This window comes from Misgurnus anguillicaudatus, chromosome 8 (assembly GCF_027580225.2).
Source record: "Misgurnus anguillicaudatus chromosome 8, ASM2758022v2, whole genome shotgun sequence".
NCBI classification, from domain to species: domain Eukaryota; kingdom Metazoa; phylum Chordata; class Actinopteri; order Cypriniformes; family Cobitidae; genus Misgurnus; species Misgurnus anguillicaudatus.
Genome location: NC_073344.2, coordinates 4,062,488 through 4,085,438, shown reverse-complemented (window position 1 = coordinate 4,085,438; position 22,951 = coordinate 4,062,488). Strand labels below are relative to the sequence as shown.

Here is a 22,951-nt window from a genome sequence, read left to right as displayed (position 1 = left end):
CAGGGCACTGTATCTGGCTCAACACGTCCAACAGCTGTCATGTGGTCAGGATGTTATGCCCATGTTATCCGTTCAGGAGCTGCAGCTCAGTCAAGAGCAAGACCCCTGCATCTCTAAGGTGTTGCCTTTCGTTGCAGCCAAGAAGCGACCATCTAGGCGGGAAAGGAATGGTGCTGATTCGAAGGTCCTCCGATTGTTCAAGCAATGGGACAAGCTGGAAGTCCATAACGGCATGTTGTACCGGGTGACGAGAGATCCTGTGTCCAAGCAAAAAAGATCTTCATATGTGTTGCCTTTGAGTCTAAAAGATAGGACATTGTTAGGCATACACGATCTGGCAGGTCATCAAGGTCAGGACCGCACTCTCTCACTGGCAAGACAGCGTTTTTATTGGCCTGATATGGAGAGGGATGTGAGGGCACATGTCAGATGCTGTCAGAGGTGTGTGTTTGGGAAATCGCCGGAACCTGCTGCACGTGCACCATTAGAAAGCATCAAGAGCTCTGCCCCAATGGAGTTAGTGTGCATGGATTTTTGGTCGGCGGCGGACAGTAAGCAGCATTCGGTGGATGTCCTAGTGGTCACAGACCACTTCACCAAACTTGCCCATGCATTCCCTTGTGCCAATCAGACGGCAAAACAAGTCGCTAAAAAGCTCTGGGACAATGTGTTCTGTGTTTACGGGTTCCCTGAAAGAATACATTCCGATCAGGGCACCAATTTTGAGAGCAACTTGATTGCAGAGCTCCTTTGTCTGGCCGGTGTTACAAAAGGTAACAGCATCAGGCCCAGCAATACAACAAACGTGTCAGGGGTACTTACCTCTCTGTGGGAGATCGTGTTTTGGTGGCAAATAAAGGTGAACGAGGGAGGAGGAAGTTGGCCGACAAATGGGAGGATGGAGTGTACACAGTTGTTGGTGCAAATCCCAATATCCATGTCTACAAAATACAAGATGCTAAGGGACACACAAGAGTTGTGCACAGGAATCTTTTGTTGGAGGTCAACTTCTTGCCACTTTCTGGGATGGACGAGAGTCAGGATACCCATGCAAATGACCAGTCTTTGGCCAGCGAGGAGTCTGATCAGGAAGACTGTGGCGATGATACAGCATCAGTGTCTGAGTTGTTGACTCATGATGACAGTGCACAGAATTTGTCAAATTCCAGAGATGGTGAGAGTCTTGCAGTTTTGCCACCTGAAGTTCCACCCGAATCTGAGTCAGCCGATTCAGAAGAGCTGGATCAGTCTAGACCATTGCACAGTCCTGTTGGTGCCATTGCAGATTACCCAACCATTTCACTTGCACCACAATCAGATATTTTACACTCACCACATAACGCATTGGTTCACGCTGACCCGCACACACACACTGCAGCTGAGGGTATTGTTAGAACACGTGCAGGAAGAGTAGTGAAATCAGTGAACAGACTAATAGAATCTATGGTTCAGAAACCATTTCTAAGGAGTTCAAACATTTTGTTTGGGAGCCATCCCTAGTCTCTCTTTGTTTTGCAAAGATTAGTTTTGATTTTTTTTTTGGGGGGGGGGACTGTGTATAAGCATTGATACTTACAGATGTCTGTGGAAGAATTTTTTGGCCCAAGTGTTGTGTGGCGTATAAGGCGTCGCATTTAGCTAAGGGGATTCAGAGACCTGATCAATCTCTTTCTTCCCTTAACCTTGTATGTGAGGTGACTTCTAAGTTGACTGTGGACTAGGTCTATATTTTTCATTTGGGCCAGTTGGTGTCAGTGTCAGATGACATATGTGTTCTATACAGTCCTGAGACTCCACTTCAGGATGTTGGTGAATTTCAGGTGGGGTGAATGTAACCAGGTTGAAATTATATCTTTACTTTTACGGTTGAAATGTCACTAAGTCCTGATGAACATTGTTTTCTTTATGTTTGAGATGTGTTTTATTGTTAATATTTACACCTGTATGTTGTATTCAGACCATGGTGTTCATACCTGTACTGTCACTTTAAGAGGTCGCAGTCTTTGTGTCGTCATTCACGTGCTTCTCTCAGTTTGCGCCAGGCGGGCTGAGAGGAGGTAACGTATTATTTTGCTCGTCAGTTTTAAACACTTATTTCGGTTTTTGGACGATGCAAACTTTGTTTTATGCCTGTATACATTTTTGTTTTGAGGATGTGAACATTCAGTTAACATGTCAATTGATTATAAACCTTGTAAACAGACTTTTTACAAGCTTTAAAATAGACATGTTTCCACGTGCTAGTTTATGGGGTTTTCTATATGTTTATCTGCTAACAGGAGCTTGAGATCTGTGTGCTATGTGGAGGAGACTGCATGTTACAGAGCCTTATTTATTTTTATTTGTAGATTTGTACAGGTATGTGTTCATTATAATTAATCTGGCATAGTGTTTACATTTGTTGCATTAAGTATGTAAAAGAAATTCATGATGTTAATTACATTATAAAATGCTCAATCTATTTAGTTCATTTTCACATTTTTATTTAAAAGTATTTTTGCTGATAAAACTAAGTTTTATCAGTAGTGTATGTATATGCAGTTTGCGCCAGGCAGGCTGAGAGGAGGAGCTTGAGATCTGTGTGCTATGTGGAGGAGACTGCATGTTACAGAGCCTTATTTATTTTTGTTTGTTGATTTGTACAGATTTGTACAGACAAAAGCGCTGTTCCATCTTCATTAAAAGAGTAACCAGCAGTCGGTTGTGCTTTGGGTCTTTTCTTCATTCATCGCAACAAGAACACAACGCAGAATATACAAGGGTTAATGGACGTGCATTTGACCTGAAATAAACTGTTATAGACTGCACGCCCGTTACAATTGCAATCAGTTTTCAGAGGCTAGTAGTTACTAACAAAGGCTCCTAACTTAGCTAGTAGGCTAACTTCACAGGAACCAGTAATTTTATGGCCAGCTAACGACCAAAAATAAAGCAACTTGGTGAGCTACAGCAATAAAATCTATGTTTGTGTGAAAGCCATAAGCCCTTCCACATAGATGGTTGCAATCACTGTCTTTTCATTTTTTATCATCTTTTCATATCACTGTTCACGCATTTTCATTTTCCTATACTGCTGTCACTGGCTATCTCAAACTGTTTGGCCAACAATTATTGGTTTATTTGATTTTATACATTTTTGATCTAATCACTGCCTTTACCCCATTTTGACATGGGGTAAAGTCATCTTGACACATAAAGTCTGGTCAGCAATACTCTGTGAACCATTAGGACAACTGTTTGAACTAGAGAGTAAGTGAGGTTTTTCAAGATTGTGTGAATGTCTACCACTCTGTTAAATCAATTACTGGCTGCCTATTTATCATTAAAGGTATATGTAAAGTTCATGGGATCTTCTGGGGCTTTACATGCCTCATCTTCTCCAACAATATCACAAGGCCAGCAGTTTTGAAACCAAAACCAAGACACTGAACAACAGGGCCGGAGTGGGACTCATTTTCAGCCCTGGAGTTTCATGCCTTAGACCGGCCCACTTTAGTTCATGATTCACTATATGAAAATAATACTATTAAATCCTCAGCCTAGTGCACTGTTCTCTGCAGTCCTGCAACTCATTGTATTTTTCAAATATATCATTTCCAATTCAGTGCAAATACAGTAGCCTTAACAATTATGATTTTTGCCATAATCGTACCGCTCTACCATCAAGTATTTCAATATATAAAAGGGAACAAATGTGTTAGTGTTTTCCCCTATATTTCTATTTTAATAAAATGCTGGGTCTTAAAAAAAGTTTAGAAACCCATGATATACAATACACAAGCAAGATTGAGTGAGGGGTGAACTGCTGTTGCTAGAGTTGAGCTAAGGAGGTCCTAAGATGGCAGAGTGTGAGGTGGTGTTCTTAGCAGCCCTTGAATCAAAACCTAAAATTAGCCAAAAAATTAATCCAGTTTGTTTGTAATAGTCATATTTTATTTACTAACATCGATGTCGAACCATGTTTACAACTTGAGTGCCCTTTATGAAGCGTGCGACGCAGACGCGATTGTGTAGATTGAGGTGGACCAGGCTAAAGCTAACAATAACGATGACAAGGCCTTGTCCTTAAGAAAGCAAAGTTAACTGGGACCACACACCGATAAATAAATGAACAAAAGAAGCAAGACACAAGATGACCTTGCTAAAGATGACATACTGTAGTTCCTACTGATCATGCTAAAGAAGACATGGCAAATGCGATTCTCCAGGCGATACACAAGCTAACTAAAAAAAAAAAATGGACGACCAAACTCAACGCTTTATATGCTTTGAAAAGCTAATAGTGGCCAATTCATTAGCCATCGACAAGAATAAAAAAGACATAGCTCAACTTCAATCTCAAGTTGTGCATCTTAAAAAAGAGAATGCAATTCTGAAGAGCATGTGTGAAGAACACACTAGATATAAGAGAAGGTGGAACCTAAGTTGATCGGCTTGCCTGAAAAAGATGAAGAGAATGTCTGCGAGACAGTCATCGGGATTTTGCCCCGGATTATCCCTATGTCGATGGAGAGGGTGCGTGACACCGTGCACAGGGTTGGCAAGAGAGAAAATGCCGCCACCACAAACAACGTCTCCAGAGTTGTCATCATTCAGTTTGGAATGCACACATTGCGGGATGAAGTCTGGAGAAAATCCAAGGATGCTAGAGTCTGTAAAGACATTCACATCAGCTTCAAGAAGGACTTCTCTCTAAGGAAGATAGGCTAGCCCACGCTAAATTGTGGCCCTTTGTACAAGAGGCCCTTCGGAGGGGAAAGCTTGCAAACCTAAAGGAAGGCTATATGTGCTGATCGATAACAAGAGGTTAGACTCAGACTGACTTTTTTGTTTTTACCTGTTATATAGCGATTACAAATTACTATAGGTTTTTTGTGTGGCTAGTAAGATTTCTCATTCCTGTGCATAGTCTTAGTAAATTTTATATTTACTATATTTGTATTTATATTTACTTATATTTGTCTGTGCATGTATAGACTCTTTATGATGTTATCCTTGTTATCATTAAATGTAAGGGGACTGAAAAATAACGTAAAGCAATTTTTCCTAATTGTAAGGAGCAGAAGGTGAACTGTTTTCACTTTTGATGACATTTTCAATAATATGGTTTCAAATTTAAATTTGAAAATATGGTTCAACGCATCTAACAATGGTCAGTGCTCCAGGTTGAACTACTGGTTTATTCCTTTAAATGTGTCTTTAGATTCATCTCCATTTAATAACTGGGAGTGGTTTAAATTTAAAATTAAGGAAGTAGCAATTAAAAAGGGAAAACACTCTTCTCAGCAAAAGGGGGTCAAACAAAATGTAATTGTTATTAATAGTAATAGGCTATGCTCTAAAGCCGTGCTGTCTAGAGAGGAGAAAGCCCAATTAGAAGATTTGAAAATTCAATTAGATACATTATTCCTAGATAAAGCTTGTGGTGGTTGTATTCAATAGGATAAAAATAATTCTTCCTACTTTTTTAATCTATTCTAAAAAAAACTAAGACAAACAAAAAAGAAAATCTCTAAACTGAGCATTAATGGTATGGTTACTGAAGATTTGAGTCTAATCAAAAAGGAAGTTAGAGATTTTTATAATAACTTGTTCCAATTACTCTGAAGTAAGCTGAAAATCATTTTTCAAAAAATTCAAGGTTTTACTGACATAATTAAGGATGCCTTTAAAAATACTACGGATGATGATTTAATAATTGAGGAGTTGGATAAAGCTATTAATCAAATGGCCAAGGGCAAATCACCTGGCTTAGATGGCTTATAGATCGATTTCTATGTTTTTAAAAAATATGTACGTCAGCTTTTATTTGAAGCCCTATGTGAGTGTTTTTTAAATAAAAATCTCTCTCACACAATGAAAGGTGGTTTCATTACATTGATCCCAAAGACAGACAAAGATCTGCTTTCTACTGATAATTGGAGACCGATAACCCTGTTAGGAACGGATTACAAATTATTAGCTCTTGTATGTGCCAATCGCCTTGATAGTGGCTTGTCAAAGGTTATTTGTGAATGTTAATTGTCTTTATAAAGGGAAGGAATAGAAAAAGAAAGTCTAATACTATTCCTTGTTTCTTATAAGGCGTTTGACTTGTTAGAGCACGGTTTTATTGTTGAAACAATAATTGTTTATTGTTTATTTGGATCCCCATTAGGTTCCACAAAGTGGTTACTAATCTTCCTGGGGTGCACAGATTTGGACTATACAAAAAATAATTCAAACAAATAAAATAAAAATAAAAACAAAAATACAATTGTTATTCTAATCAGATCACAGAACTATACCCAAACATATTAGTAGTATCAGCACAAGCAAAAGTACATCTATCCCTTTAAAAGCATATTTTCACATTTTCTTTTAAACACATGTGTGCAATTACTTTTACGTATATTTGTAGGAACAACATTCCAAGCAGCAGAGCCACGATAAAATACAGTCTTTTTCATCAACTATGATTGTGGACGTGGTAAAAACAATTAAGCCTTACTCACTTGTGTTTTATAATCATGCCTAAAACCAACATATTCAAGCTTATCAAAGAAAAAACATGGTGTGTGATACTTGATTACCTTATAAAAATATACCAACAATCATAAATGTAATTTATCCTTCACTAAGAGCCATGATAATTTTCTATGCATATCAGCAACATTGGGCTGAAACTGATAATAGAGTCCCAATCTAGCTGCTGTATTCTGAACCATCTGAAGTTTTTGTAAGTGTTTCTCTGATGCGCTTGACCATATTATAGGGCAGTACGCAAGATGCAATAAAACTATTGACTGCACCGCATCTTTTAAAACTAAAGACGAAATAAATGTAGAACATTTCCTGGCCACTGCTATACCTTTTCCCATAATGCTTACTATATGATCTATATGTTTGGACCAGGACAATGTATTGTCAAGTTTCACACCCAACAAATTAACATCTGTTACTTGTTCCACTGGCATCCCATCAATAAATAAATTCAAATCTGCAGCCTTAGAAATATTGTATTTTTGGCTAAAAATTATGCATTTAGTTTTTTCTATATTTGAAATTAATTTGTTAATTCAAATCCACTTAGAAATTGTTTGAAGCTCATCATTCAAATTTTTCTGAAGTTCAGTTGATGAATGTGATGCAGAAAACATTGTAGAATCATCTGCATACATAACTATATGAGCATTATTAACAACATATGGTAAATAATTTATGAAAATAGAAAACAATAATGGACCTAAGCAACTACCTTGTGGAACACCAAAATAAGTATTTTTAGAATCTGAAAAAGATCCATTATAAAATACTCTCTTTTTTATTAGAAAGATAAATTCCCATCCAATCCAGGGCTGTCAATGAAAAACCATAACATATTAGTTTAGCCATAAGAATATCATGGTCAATTACATCAAAAGCTGCTGTAAAATCAATTAAAACAGCACCCACCAGTTTCTTATATTCTAGACATGCTAACCATTCATCTGTCATATGTATAAGAGCAGTACTTGTGGAGTGTTCTGGTCTATAGGCATGTTGAGCTTTGGCGAGTAATCCGTTTGTACTAAAATATTGTAAAATTTGCTTGAAAGTAATCTTCTCTAAAAGCTTACTCAAAAATGGAAGTATGCTAATTGGTCTACATTAAGAACCTACAAAGTCAATTTTTCCCTTTTTAAGTAATGGAATAATTTTAGATTCTTTCCAAAGATTTGGATATTTGCCACTAATCAAACACCTATTATAAATATGACAGATCGGTTAAGAAATAATTTTCCATCTAACTGATCAGCTCCACAAGGTTTATCATCTGGAATTGAAAGCAACAGCTCTTCTACAGTAGTTTGATCAACAGACCTAAAATTAAAACTGCATAATTTATTTTTCATAATTTTAGAAATAGGACTACACGCTGATTGTAAATCATGGCTATACATGCTAGATCTTAAATTGTTCACCTTATTATTATTTAAAAAATTATAATAATAATTAGCTATCTCTAAAGGTTTAATCATAAACTGTCCTTCATTTTCCACACACCCTTGATAGTTATTTGTCTTCTTACACATTGGGTTGGGACGATTCTAAGGGTGCACTCACATTATCCAAACCAAACCAAACCATTCCCCAGAGCGATTGTCACCCCTCCCTACTACCCCAGGTGCACGCACTCACACTGTACTTTTTACCGATCGGAGTCCGGGCGCGCTTTCTTCATTAAGATGCGATTGTTTTGAAAAAAGCAGGAAGTAAAGCTCTCTCTTAACACTGGAACCCACCGTAATGATAAGTCTGTGTTTTTATTCGTAGTCGTTTGGTGCGCGATTACAGACAGCCCTCTCAAATGTCATCATATTGCTTAGTTGATCTGTCATGTGTGCAGCTCGGACATTCGCATCAAAAGGTTTTTACGGAGGCAGATGAAGGTGAGTGGTCGCACAACTGACGTCTTCACCTTTTGAATCACGCTCAGGTGCAAATGCGCTCACACAACATCCTTCCGCGCCTGAGCCCAAGTGAACCACGCTCCGGCCCACCTCTGCAACCCGGCTGCGGAACTATTAACCAATCCGCGCCCGGGCGCGGAACAGAGCGATCACACTAGTCAAACAAACCAGGCTTTGGGGGTCAAACCATAGACCGTAAAAAAATATGGACGTAGTGTCCGTGACGTCACCCATTGGTTTGTGAAGATCGCTTTTGAAGCTTAAAGTAGGCGTTGCCTGCCGTCGACATCTTGGCCGCGCGTCCCCGCGAATTACTCGCGGAAAACCGAAAATGGGTAAAGAGGCGGGACATGGGTGAAGCTGAGGTGAAACCACGCCCGCCTAGCGCAAGTCTTGTGACAGCAGTGGCTGTTCAACCGACACTCAAGCGGCCACGCCCTTAATTATGCAGAAGTTTAAGGCTTAATATAATCCAAACAGATGAGTTACAAAAAAATTCACCCCCCTCACAGTTGTCATGAAGGGCAAAATTATCTAGGCCAAAAACACTTTTTTGTACCAGGCTGTAAATATATTTTCTACTGTAAAGTTGGAAATTTTTAACATGGGACTCTATGGGAATTGACTCCCTTTTGGAGCCAGCCTCAAGCGGCCAGTCGATGAATTGCAGTTTAAGTCACTTCCGTGTTAGCTTCATTAGAGAGATCGGAAGGTTGCCCCCCGGGTCAAACGCGCCCGAGCACGGTTTGGTTTGGATAGTGTGAGTGCGCCCTAAGGGCCCATGAACTTTTGGGGCCCCAGCCAAGGACTGTGCCGCACACACAACCCCCTTAAGCTGAGCCCTCTTAGCTCCGCTCCGTCTTTACTCTGCATTTTAGCGCCTTCTTCAATTCACGGTCTCACAGTGCGCGTGAACTTCAGAAGAGAACAAGGTGTGCGTATTTACTGCTATTTGCTATGATATCTGCATATGTGCAGTTCCTTACTATAAATGCAGTTTACACAATGTGACGCTGGGACAGTACAATGCAGTTTTCTTTCCACTGTAAAGTCTTTGCTCTGTTCAACCCAGTTAAAAAAACACAAGGTGATTTACGTTCCCTGTTTTGTGTTATGATTCTAATAACGGGAAGTCAGCCCTTATAAGCTGTTTTAATTAAAGGTATAGCAGAAGATTTTCCCGAATTATTTAAAAGAACCGCCCCTCCGTATTTTTTAAAAAATGCACACGAAACTCTCTACCTCCTCCCAAGAGGGAACGCCTGTTAAACGCGTGCACGAGACAGAGAGAGAGAGAGAGAGAGAGAGAGAGCATGCAGGAGCCTAGTTCTTCTATTCGCTCTGTTTACAAGTTGCTGTCGGCATGTTTACCGTGTCTGTGCGGTTCGTGACTCGTGCCAGGGCTAGCATTGCTAATCATAACTTACATCAACTTTACTAGCAGTGATTTTAAATGGATTTCTCCAAATAGCATGACAAAATGTACCTTTCCAGTAGAAACTTTGCATGGGAAGCCCAACCTGTCCTTTTAGCTCACACCAGCAGCCAGCGTGTGAAATAGTCTCCCATAAACAGTCTGGTCTTGTTTCTTTCTTTATAGTCCTTTCGCTTCTTGTCATACAATTCGTAGACACTTTTTCTCTTGCGACCCTCAGACATTTTGAAAAAAAAACACAGCGAGAACGCGAGCTTCAATGAATGGTTGAAACCGTAGCACAACACACACACACGTGAAATTGCGCATGTGCAGAAAGCGAACCGAGAGGCGAGCACGTAAGACGGTTATACGTCAACATATAATCAGAATGATTGACATCTGGGATGACCAATAACAGAGGTGATCCACCCGGAAAACGAAAATCTTCCGCTATACCTTTAACGTAGCCCGCATAAGCTTATCAACATCAACTAGAAATGCCATCGGTTACACACTCCAATGTTTTGTAACAAAATATGCCAAAGAAGGATTTTATGCATTCGAGAATTGAGTTGATTGTGATAAAACAGAAATGCAATGAAGGCTAAACTAGTCCAGTTATGTATATTAAAGCTTTTCACCTTGCAACAGCTTTAAGAAATCAATGGAAATCTATGTCGTGATCTGCTATAGTTGTCCTTAATTTAATTTTAGAGTCCCGTTGGTTTAAATACAGTCTGAAGAATCATTTACGTTAAAAGTATAGCTGTTTTCTCAAGTTCACGGTTTCAATGATCTGTTGTTATTTACTGTAACTGCTGGTGTGTGAAACCTGTTATTCACCTTGTAAATAATGCTAATAATTATAATACAAGCTTTGGTCAAGCATTTTTGACCCAGTCTTATTTGAGGCAGAATGTAAATGTATAGAAAAGATGCATTGTTGTTGCTCGCCATTTTTAAATGTTACAATATCATTGGTATGTGTAACAGCTCAAGTATACAGTATGTCACTGAGACTGTGAAAAATCAGACTAAAGTCTCAAATGTTTTTGTGAGATAAAAAGCATCACAGTTTAATTTCAAGGATTAATTTTACTATGATTTCAATCGCTGACATGACATTACTCAGTCAATATTAAAGAGATCAAGTTTATATTTTTCACAAAATGTTTACATTATGTAGGATGATTTTATGTAGAAAACAGTAAACCACAAATAAATACTTCAGCTGGGTTTTCACATGCATGTTCACAATTATTTTTAATCTTTGTTTGAGAATGTTGCATTTTCTCTGAATATTTGATTACTGTACTGTATTTTTCAATTAAATTTACATTTGCACAATAAATTATCCTAGCTGCAAACATTGTAAGTCTCTATAAATATTGTTAATTGTGGTCAAAACAATAGCAAAAGAAATGGTTTTGTGTTATTAAATTGCAGACAAAGATTTTGAATAGCTAGTTTGGATTGTATGTTTTGTGTGAAATTGTTATGGTGGGGGCTTATTTCAGTTGCTTAAGAGTTATAAAAACAGCATTTAAACATACTTATTAAGGCTCACAGAATCTCGTCTGACAGTATAAATGGTGCAGGATTATGGTGCACTGAGGAATGTTCATCTGACAGGAAATTTCGTTTTTTCAGGTAAGACACTACTTCACAAATTCAACAAATAAAACGATATTTATGAAAACGCGTAGATGTTATTTAACCTTTATTTATTTTATTGTCTTTATTTTAAAGTTTTGTGGGACACGTTTGGTGTTTTGGACTGGTGAAGGTTAGGGCAGCGTTACCCTGGCAACCGGAACATGAAGAGGACAACTCTCTCACTTTCTCCGTCTGACAAAACTACGCCTGCACAATTCAGAAATGACATCCTCGTCTAAATTATATGGATAATCCATTTAAATGTTTATTTTAACATATGTTTATTTCAATGTTTGTAATGTAATGTTCATGTTCAATAAAATTAAGTATTCCAACACTGTGTCTATCATCCTTGTAAGTCTTTTAGTTATAGGCAACTTTTAATAAGGACAAGTTAAATTAGTTGTACTGCAGATCAGGGGCGTGTCTTGAGGGGTGGCACGGAGTGGCACTGGCCACCCCTAAAATATGATTGCCCCCCCTGGTGCCCCCCAATCTCATTGGGCTAGCTAGATTTACTGTCAACCTGAAAATGCCCACCGCATCATTGGACCAGAGAGCTGTGAATCACTTTTTGATTTGAGACTTGCGTGAACGCGAAGAAGCAGCGAGCACAGTATTTGCGCATTTTAAAACAGGAGGAAAGAGACACCACGACACCCACCGCATCATTGGACCAGAGCGCTGTCAATCACTGTTTAATTTGAGACTCATGCGAACGCGAAGAAGAAGCAGGCACACTGCCACAGAATCAACACTGGCACAAATCAACACAAATCAAATAGATTTTTCATGATTACCATTTACATTTTTACCATTTACATTTTTATTTTACAATAAAAATCTCTCTCTCGTGCTCGCTTTCTCTTTCTCTGAGTGCGGCACCTCGACAGTGCCTCTCCTGACATGACACTGAGTGAAGGAATCACTCGCATTTAAAATTAAAAGCGCTCATAAAAAAAGATGAGAAGAGCAACAGGCTCTGCCCTGCATGAGTCACTAATCTGAAATCACCTCGTATCAGCTCTTCAATGTAAATGTATGGTGATTTTGTCAGACGATATCACATTTATAAAGGATTTTAGCAGTAGTTAAAGTAACAGCTGGTTGGAATAAACACAAGGTGTTATTTGGTCGTGTTTAGTCACTATTTTAAACTCTTTCTTTATGTCTGACAACAGAACAGATAATATGTAAAAATAACATTCAGTTGTGTTAAAATACAATTAGTAGAAAAACAGATTTTTAAGTAATATTTTCCCAAATGATCCTGATATGTGAGAACGTTAACTAATACCAGCTACATGCAACTCTGTAATGTAGATTCTGGAACAAAACTGTGTTGTCTAATCCATGCAAAACACAAAAATTTAATACCATCTATATTAGAGCACGTGGCATTGCACAAGATTTTGGATATCTTGTTTAATATTTTCTAAACCAGTATTTATTTTCATTTAAATTTTCTGATTGGCCCCCCTGATTGGTTCTTGGTCCCCCCTGTGCCCCCCCCCCCCATTTATAAAATCCTGGAATCGCCCTTGCTGCAGATGTTCGCCTGAAGATTATTAAATAAAAGATTTAAATTACTAACTGGTTACCAACATAAAACTTTTAAGTCGTTACTTTGTCACGACGTGCCCGCGAAGTTACGTCCCGGTGACAAATCGAGGAATTTCATTTTTACGGTCGCCATGACGTAACTCGGTTCATCTTCACAACGTAAGTTTGGTCATCATATTACGTCAACGTTACGTAACAGTTACGCATTTTTGTTAGCTGGGGAACGCTTTGAAAAGCAGAAGAAAACCGCGCGTCCTGTGTTAACATTTTTAAACCCGCAAATTACGCAAGTGGGGCTGGACAAGTGTTTGCAGCCTAGGGACAGCAATCTTCAACCCGGTGCCATGACAACACTGGCCCTCATGGCCAAAATTACAGACCGGTCCTCCCTTTGGCCAATCCGGGCCTGGTTATATGTAATATGAAGTTGTTGTATTTTGCATTTAATTAGTTTTAAATGAGGTTGAAATGTTTGTTTGTATCCATATAGCATGCCAGTCTACTGAGGTAAATGAGATCAGTTTCTCCCTCTCATATTTTTAATAATAACGTGAAGAAACAGTATTTTTGAATCTTGCTTCTAATTTATATTTTGACATCTTATGAAGACTTTGGTTTATTTTTGAATGGAATATGTTCAAGAAGCTTTATGGGTAACACTTTACAATAACAGTACATGAATAATAATGTACTAATACATAAATTAATAATTACTTTAATATGAAGTAATGATAAGTTAAGCCATGTACTAATTAATAACTAACCATAACTATGTCATGAGTCATATGAATTCATGCATGAATTACAGCCACCTTAACTACACATTAATACATGTTTGTTAGTTAATGTATTAATTAACACTTTGGGTAACCGAAATCAAACATGCTCTAGAACAGTGGTTCCCAACGGTTCGCAGGATCTGATGCTTTGCTTGAGGTCAAATAAAGATGCATAAAATGTTCCACTTATAATTTTAGAAACAAAATATATTTTTCAAATTCATATGCTCACAATACCACGATAGCTGGTATGCTCACAATACCACGATAGCTGATACTGACACATCTCAACATATATCAGGGCCATTGTTTTGTTTCTAGATGCACACCAGTCTTGTTTTTGTAAGGTTTGTTTGTAAAAACTAAAATGTCCTAATATAAGTGCCCAGTCTAGGTTTAATCTAAACCATTGGTGACCAAACCTGTGTCTTGAGATCTACTGTCCTGCAGAGTTCAGCTCCAACCCCAATCAAACACACCTGAACCTGCCAATCAAGCATTTCAGGGCAACCTTAAAATTATAGTCAGGTGTGTTTGTTAAAGCTGGGTTGGAGCTAAAATATGCAGGAGGGTAGATCTCCAGGAACAGGGTTGGTCACCCCTGATCTAAACAAAGGGTTTCCAAACTGTGTCCTGCAAAGTTTAGCTCTAACCCTAATCAAACACACCTGAAGCAGCCAATTAAGGTCTTACTAAGCATACTAGAAACTTACTGGCAGGTGCTCTGATGCAAGTTAGAGCTAAACTCTGCAGGACACCGGCCCTCCAGGACTGAGTTTGGGCACCCCTGACTAAGCCCTGCCTGGGAAACTGCACCAATGTGTTGAGCTGGCACCATTGGACATTACTGCTGCTGAGAAACAACCACATTTCTCAGCTCTACACAGGGTTGACATTGGATGCATTATTTTTATAAAACACCTTTACAATGTTACCTGTTGTGAATGGTTATTTTTATACACCTTTACAATGTTACCTGTTGTGAATAGTTATTTTTATAAACCTTCACAATATCACCAGATGTTATCTGTTAGCCATTTCTTATAAAACCACGTGAGCTCTGTAGATTCCTCTTAAAACTTAAAAAGAATTAAGTCTTTGCAAGTTTGCAAATTAATTTCATCTTGGTTTAATACATATTAAACTGTCTGAGGTGCACATTTACTTAAAAAAGACGAAATCACCCTCACTGTGTAACAGTTCACGATTTAAATATTGGTATGCCTCGGTACTTTAATAATTTTAGGTTGGTAAATATGTCCATATATGCCGTATATGGCCATATTGTCTACCCATGTTAAAAATGACGATGGATGAGACAATATAAGACCATCCGAGCGTCTTATGAAGCTTCCTCCGTGCCCAGGTGCCCTCAATTTAAAATATTTACGGCAGTAACGTTATTTGTCATTACGCTAAAGTTGAAAAAGAGCTATAAACAATCGTCTTACTATTAAACTAGCTATCGAATGTGCCGTGTCAGTTTAGCGGAAGTCGGACATCTCGCGGGATTCTGTGTGACTTGGACAACTTAAATTTCCGCCCCCTGCTAAAAGTTACGCCGCTTAACGGCACGCCCCTCTCTTGCACTCCGCAGACAGACACTATTGGTTTGTGTCGACGCCACGCCGATGACGAGTCCGCATTTAGCCAATCACAAGTGATAGCAGCCAGGCAGCTCTCAGTCTCAGCGAGAAATCAAGATGTCGATGTGGGAAAATATATAAAAAGTTACAGATAGGAGTGGGAGAGGGACCCGGGCCTGAAGCAATGGATAATGCCTTTTAAAATCGGTAAATAGCACTGCAAATTCTGCGACACGGACTACGGATTGCAACTTATACGTTGCTTGTCACACATCAGCCGTGTCTCAATGCGAATGCTGCAGCCTCCGGACTCCGGAGGTCGCATTTATGTCATCAAAACGGTCTTGTTTCAGAATATTAACAATTATAAAGTTGACTTTTATTCTTAGTTAATAGTAAATTGTTGTAATATGCTTATAACTTGCGAATGTAATGGTCAGTTAACTAAAATAAACTAGGCTTGATGACGTATGCACCCTGCATATGCGATTGAGAAACGGACATCAATTACATGTGGTTGAGCCGTGGATGAATTATCGGAGCATTTCAGGTGAACAAAACCAAATGTTCGGCTGTCATTAAGTCAATTTTGGCACCATGAACTTCAGCCAGACTGTACATAGTTCTGAAAAGTTCAGATGTTAATAGTGTTCTTCAGCATCCTTGCAAGTTCAACCAACAGCCAATTATTGTTCTGCATTTACTGCATAAGGTAAGCCTATTTACGGTCTCTCTCTCACACACACCTATTTATCAGGAGTAAAAATACATTATTAATAATAATATAAATAGATAAAAAACAGACATTGTTGAAATTGTTATTAACGAATTGGGAATTTGAATAATCATAAAACCACTTAAATATACGCTGTAAAATTGCATTGTGCGTGTGGGCGAGGGGGCATAATGTAGCTGTTGTGAACAAGTTGTGTCATTTAGTGTGTGGTTCTGTTCTGGTGTCGCTAGCTATATTATGGTGCATTAATTTTGGAAGTTAAAATCACTAAATGCTGATCAAACTAAACCAAAATGTTGATTTAAATATTTTGGGCGTTTTTTTGTGCGTTTGGGCGGGTTTTGGAACAGTTTTGGGCTGGAAACCATCAACTCTATCTGGCAACACTGGCGGTAGGTTAGATTGCACTGAGTAGCAGATTCGTGTGAATGCATGAATCACTGCGGTAAAGAAAAGACTCTTAAATAAAAACGGTGTACACCAGCAACACTAAAGTTAACTCGCTCTTGGTGGCTCGGGACTCGACGGCCCGACTGGACGGTTTAAGTTGATTTTCAATAAAGCAGTGTTGAATTTTTTGCTTCCGGGTCCTCTATGTTTCAGAACCAGTGCTTGAGTTACGTTAAGCCACGGGCGTTAAGCTAAATAAATGCTTAATGCTTAAATAGTTAATCGTAAATCGTTGTAATATGCTTATGACTTGTGAATGTAATGCTTATTTAACTTAAATAAACCAGGCTTAATGACGTATGCAGCCTGCATATCCGACCTCCGGAGGATGCAGCCTTCTGTTTGAGAGACGGACGATTGTAATACAGTTAGATTGAATAACGTAATTCCATCTTAAAATGTACAAAACTGATGGAAGAAAACAGTAATTTTATCCTCCCAATTAATGCAAGTAAAACACCTTCTGCCTCCGCCACTGGGTAACTTATATCTGCAGCAAACTTAGATGCGAAGCTACTCATAAACTAATATAAATTCATGATTTGTTAATGCATGATTAGGTCATGACTTTACTTAAGGGGGCACATCATTACTAACTCATTGTTAACTACTTATAAACTAATATAAATTCATGATTTGTTATGGTATGATTAGGTCATGACTTTACTTGAGGGGGCACATCATTACTAACTCATCGTTAACTATTCATAAACTAACATAAATTCATGGTTTGTTATGGTATGATTAGGTTATGACTTTACTTGAGGGGGCACATCATTACTAACTCATCGTTAACTACTCATAAACTAACATAAATTCATGATTTGTTAATGCATGATTAGGTCATGACTTTACTTAAGGGGGCACATCATTACTAACTCATCGTTAACTACTCATAAACTAACATAAATTCATGATTTGTTATGGTATGATTAGGTCATGACTTTACTTAAGGGGGCACATCATTACTAACTCATCGTTAACTACTCATAAACTAACATAAATTCATGATTTGTAATGGTATGATTAGGTCATGACTTTACTTGAGGGGGCACATCATTACTAACTCATTGTTAACTACTCATAAACTAACATAAATTCATGATTAGTTAATGTATGATTAGGTCATGACTTTACTTAAGGGGGTACATCATTACTAACTCATCATTAACTTATCATAATCTAACATAAATTAATGACTTGTTAATGTATTATTGTGTAGGACCTACACAATGACTTTTCTTGGAGGGGTACACTGTTAAAAAGTTATCAATTACACATTCTATACAAATTCAGCTCATCAAAATCCAAATTTTTGGTGGTTTTAAAGGAGAGGAGCAAATGTGAAAATTGGTCAGACATTTGGAAGGGGTAATAATGGCTTAAAAGAATAACAAGACAGATACTGTATGTGCATTTTGATAATAAGACGAGCCAGTTCACACAATAACTATCGTCTGTAGGCTAACACTGATTTAAATTTAGAAAGAATAGCGTCTGTCACTCTTAATGGCAGCAGTGGAACTAATTTTAATTATTAATGCATAATTGTACATTTAATGATTAAGGTTAACGGTAAATGTTGCAAGAAATCCAGTGCCATTCAATATTTTTAGCTCAGCTGCAGGAGCAAATGTATAAACAGTTTTGCATTACAAACCTAAACATTTTGCATAAACAAAAGTTTATTCGTTCTTCTAGAGAGCATGTTTGATATGGGGTACGCAAACTGTTAAATAATGCATTAACTAACAAACATGTATTAATGTGTAGTTAAGGTGGGTGTAATTCATGCATGAATTCATATGACTCATAACATAGTTACAGTTAGTTATTGATTAGTAAATAGCTTAACTCATCATTAGTTCATATTAAACTGATTATTAATTTATATATTAGTACATTATTAAATGTTTAAAAAAAATTATTTGGTCATTAAAAGCAATTTATGCAATCTCCTGTGTCTACTATTTTTAAATGTATACCTCCCTGAATAAGTAATGTGTTATTTTTCGTAATGGCTAATCAATTTGAATAATAGTTTAGTAAATTAACTGTTGCTTACTTCCAATAAAGTTAATGTTACTCAATTTTTAAAAGTAATTAGTTATGAGGAATATTAGGTAGACCTTACCTAATTTTTGTAGGTTGTCATAGTTCATCATTTCATTCATCATTTCCAGTAGGCTGTTACATGATGTGAAAGACAGGCTGCATCTATTATACACCAGCTCAAGGGAATTTGGGTGGGATTTTCTAACTCCTGAGGTTAATATATGCATTCATCAAGGTCTTATATAGAAAGATGTGTGCCTACCCTAATCAAGTCCAATCAGTTTAATTAAAGGTCATGTTCTACCTTATCCCATTTGTAAAACCCTGGTTATTGTGTAATTTTGCTAAAATAGCATAAATAATACCTGTAAAATGATAAAGCTCAAAGTTTACTGCCAGGCGATATATTTTCTTTAATATATTCCTCTTTCAAAGCCTACAGCGAACGGCCGGTTAGGACTAGCCCTCTATTTCCTGCTTTAATGACGTCAGTAAAACAGTTTGTTGACTAAACTCCTCCCACAGGTATATGTCAGTCACCAGCTTTGGATCAAACGGCTCTGCTAAGCTAAGCTGCTATCGAATCACAACACACTAAACAAACTACACAATCAGAACTCGTTATGTATTTCTGAAGCAGGGATTTTATAAATCAAGGAAGACATCAGCCCGTTTTGACGACAGTGAAAACAGCACTATACAGATAAGTAAATTGTGTGAAAAATACTGCGTTTTTTACACGTGAAACATGAACACGTTATATTGCCCACTATAAACACAACCAAAGCTTCAAAAACACAGAAAGAACGGGAGCTTTAAACACTCCAATGAAGGAGTAGAACCATCTCAAGGAGGATCAGAAGAAATGGACAGCATGTGTGTTAAATATGCGTGTCACAGCAAAGGGTCTGAATACTTATGACCATGTGTATTTCAGTTTTTCTTTTTTAATAAATTAGCAAAATTTTCTACATGTCTGTATTTTATGTCAAAATTGGGTACTGAGTGTACATTAATGAGAAATAAAATGAACTTTTTTGATTTTAGCAAATGGCTTCAATGAAACAAAGAGTGAAACATGTAAAGGTGTCTGAATACTTTCTGCACCCAGTGTTACAGTACCACTCGAGTTCCAATATTTACAAATGGTTTAATGATGTAAGTACATAAATTTACATCATACTATGACATCCATTTACTTTAGATAAATACTTGGCTTTACTTTAATCCTGTTTTATACTAGTCAGTTATTTTTTTATTACTAAGAGAGTGACTCAAATATTCTAAGGCATAAGTACAATGTCAACTGTATGTGTCTGAGTTGGTAAAACCATACCCTGGAGCTTGACCAATCAGCAGCTTTAGACAGGTGAGGTCACCCTTTAAAGCAGCATAGTGAGCAGGCAGAGCACCACATTTTGTTTCCACTTGTGATGTATCCCCATGAGCGAGCAGCCAGTGGACAGCTTCAACCCTGCCAAACCGGGCAGCAAGATGGAGTGGCGTAGCCCCTCCAGAGTCCTGATCCTGAATGCACAGAAATAATAGGCTAGTTAAAAAATAGTTCTTTATTCAAAAAAAGTGGTATTAGTCCTGTTAATTTTTCTGTAGCAACTTGCATTTTTACATCACACAATAGTTTCACAATAGATGGGAAAGTTTAAAGGTGCAGTGTGTAAATTTTAGCAGCATCTAGTGGTGAGGTTGCGAATTGCAACCAACGGCTCAGTCCACTGCTCACCCCTTGCTTTTGAAACACATACAGAAACTACGGTAACTGCCACTGGAAAAACATGTCATCGTCGGAGACAACTTGGTAAAAAAGTTTTGGCGACTTCCACGTAAGGGGCCCCTTTGTGTATGTAGATAAAAACGTCTCATTCTAAGGTAATTAAACATAACAGTTCATTATAAAAAGGTCTTTATACACCCCTGATAATATAGTTTTGTATATTATTTTGCATTTCTGTCAAGAGATCTTTGTAAAAATTACACACTGCACCTTTAAACAAAGACTATGCACACTTTTCTATTTATAAAACATTAACCACAGATCCTTTATTTACTTCTTGATCCAATAACACTATTCTCAAAACCAATTAGAAATTCCAGAGGAAATTTGTGGCTAATTAATATTCTGGGTGACTAAACTAAACTCACTAAACTACATCCAATACTGAAACTATCATCAACATATTCAACAAAAGACATTTCATAAATAAAGTTTGACAAGGAAAGAGTATCAATATTACATGCTAATGCTTTTGCATGTGATGAGTGGCAATAAAACCACAAATAATCCCTAGCCTCCAACAACGGTTTAAGTGCTGCCACCGAATCCATATGACCGCAATCCTAAACTAACATGCAGTTTGAACGAGGTTGTGTGATGGTGTCATCATAACACCATTATAGCAACGCTTTGTGTCGCTTATTCAACTAAAATTCTGCTGCTGCTGACAAAGACCAGGTTCCACAACTGACCACCACTCCTCTATTTCACCAATGTGATCAAATTAGTGTAGCCATCTTTATTTAATCACACCAAGGAAATGTTCATTAATAATTCACCCACATACAACTTTGACCTCACCTTGGCAGGCTCAGGCCTAAAAAAAAACTCTCTGATGAACTCCCAGCAAGACCACCAACTCGGAATATTGTTATCATTTTGGTCAATGATAACAAGGTACTTAAAACATCTACTTTAATACAGCACAGCTGGCCATAAATAAGATCAAGAGGTTGCTGAGGTTAAAAGAGCCGGTTTGCATTAGTGTGAGAATGAGCTGGGGGTGAGGATCTTGGAGGGGCGGTACGGCCTGTACTCCCCTGGTAAACAAATAGTGTTAACGGTTAGATTGAGCCCCCACTTAACCATCTGGTCATGATTATAGTGGTCATGCAATACTACTGGGCAAAGAGTAAACAGAGAAAAGAGAAAGTGATGTCACCACACCATTCACACTGTTCTACAGTTCCTTTACTGAGTGGGCCACTTATTATGTTAATAACTATATTTGGAGCAGGTGTTTCTAATGATATTCCCGTTTGCAATGGGATAGGTAGAGGAGATTGTTAGGTTGTTTCTACTAAGTCCACACAGTAATGAAAACCCTGCATCTGAAAACCCAGCTATCGAGTCAATTTTTCGAATTTGCTGTTTTCTACATAAAATCATCACAAATAATTTGTTAAAACATAACCTTTATATCTTTAATACTTACTGAGTAAGGGCATGTCAAAGATCAATGTAAATCCAGTAAATGAATTCATTTTCCTCACTTTGATGCTCCAAATATCAAAATTTGATTAGGAGACTTTAGCCTGGATTTCACAGGCAGGCAGGGTCACATACAGTAAAAGTGCACATCCTTGATAAACAACAGTGTGTGCTGGATTACATGACAACAGATAAACCTCTATACGTGTGACCCTACACTGCTAGGTTGTTCTGTACTGCAACACACATCGAACCACCCCGTTTCACTATTATCAAACCACTATTATCTAACCCGCAGACAGCTATCTAACGTACTAACCTTCACATTGCATCCTGCAACCTGTACAAGCCACTGTAGTTCACGTGTGTGACCTGTAGCTGCAGCATCATGGACAGGCGTGGCCCCATTAAGGGCCCTTGTGTTAGGAGGCAGCCCCGCCTTAGTCACTAGAAAGCAAAGGCATTCCAGCTGACCGCATCGTGCTGCATGGTGAAGTAGTCCAGCCCCTTGAGCGTCCGCAATGGCTATGGAAAGACGCCCAGTTTTGGATAGATCCCTGAGGAACTGTAGATCTCCCTCGCGGGCAGCAGTGATGGCCTTTTGGAGCACCATGTCGACCGTGCCTCTCTGCACCTGCTGCCTCTGACTGGATCTGACTGACTGGAAGTAGGCACTTTAACCTACCCCCCGCTGTGTACATGCACGTGCACACACACATACAGGGGAAGTTGACACCTAACTGTCTGCCAACTGGCGGAGTTGAGTTAGCAGAGGAGAGGAGCAGGTCTTGCCCAGTGAGCTGTAAAGGTAACGAAAGACGACACGATGCACCTGTGCTCATCATGGCCCAGCCGTAGCCCTTACACTCCCTTACCAAGCTGCAAAAGGTTGCCCTTGCCTTGGCTCCAGACACCCCAGTAATAAGAGAACTGGCCTCTGAAGACCTACTAAAACGTGTGACTGGTGTGCATGCATGTGGCACTTGATTAGAGATTACAGTAAGCCTCATTTTCACATGTTAAATATTCATTTCTATCTGAATGGCCAAAAAAG

General features: G+C 38.2%; 1 protein-coding gene across 1 annotated transcript in view; it reads right to left on the bottom strand.

The window, feature by feature from the left end:
- The window catches only part of espnla (espin like a), a 48,677-nt gene extending 25,740 nt beyond the window's left edge, over positions 1-22,937 (bottom strand). Inside the window, exons 1-2 of the mRNA XM_055213082.2 lie at positions 22,217-22,937; positions 20,011-20,201 (exon numbers count right to left, since the gene is read on the bottom strand). Coding sequence (XP_055069057.2) covers positions 20,011-20,201; positions 22,217-22,510 — 485 coding nt within the window. The 5' untranslated portion in view covers positions 22,511-22,937. The remainder of the gene's footprint in view (positions 1-20,010; positions 20,202-22,216) is intronic.
- Between the last annotated feature and the right edge of the window lie 14 nt (positions 22,938-22,951).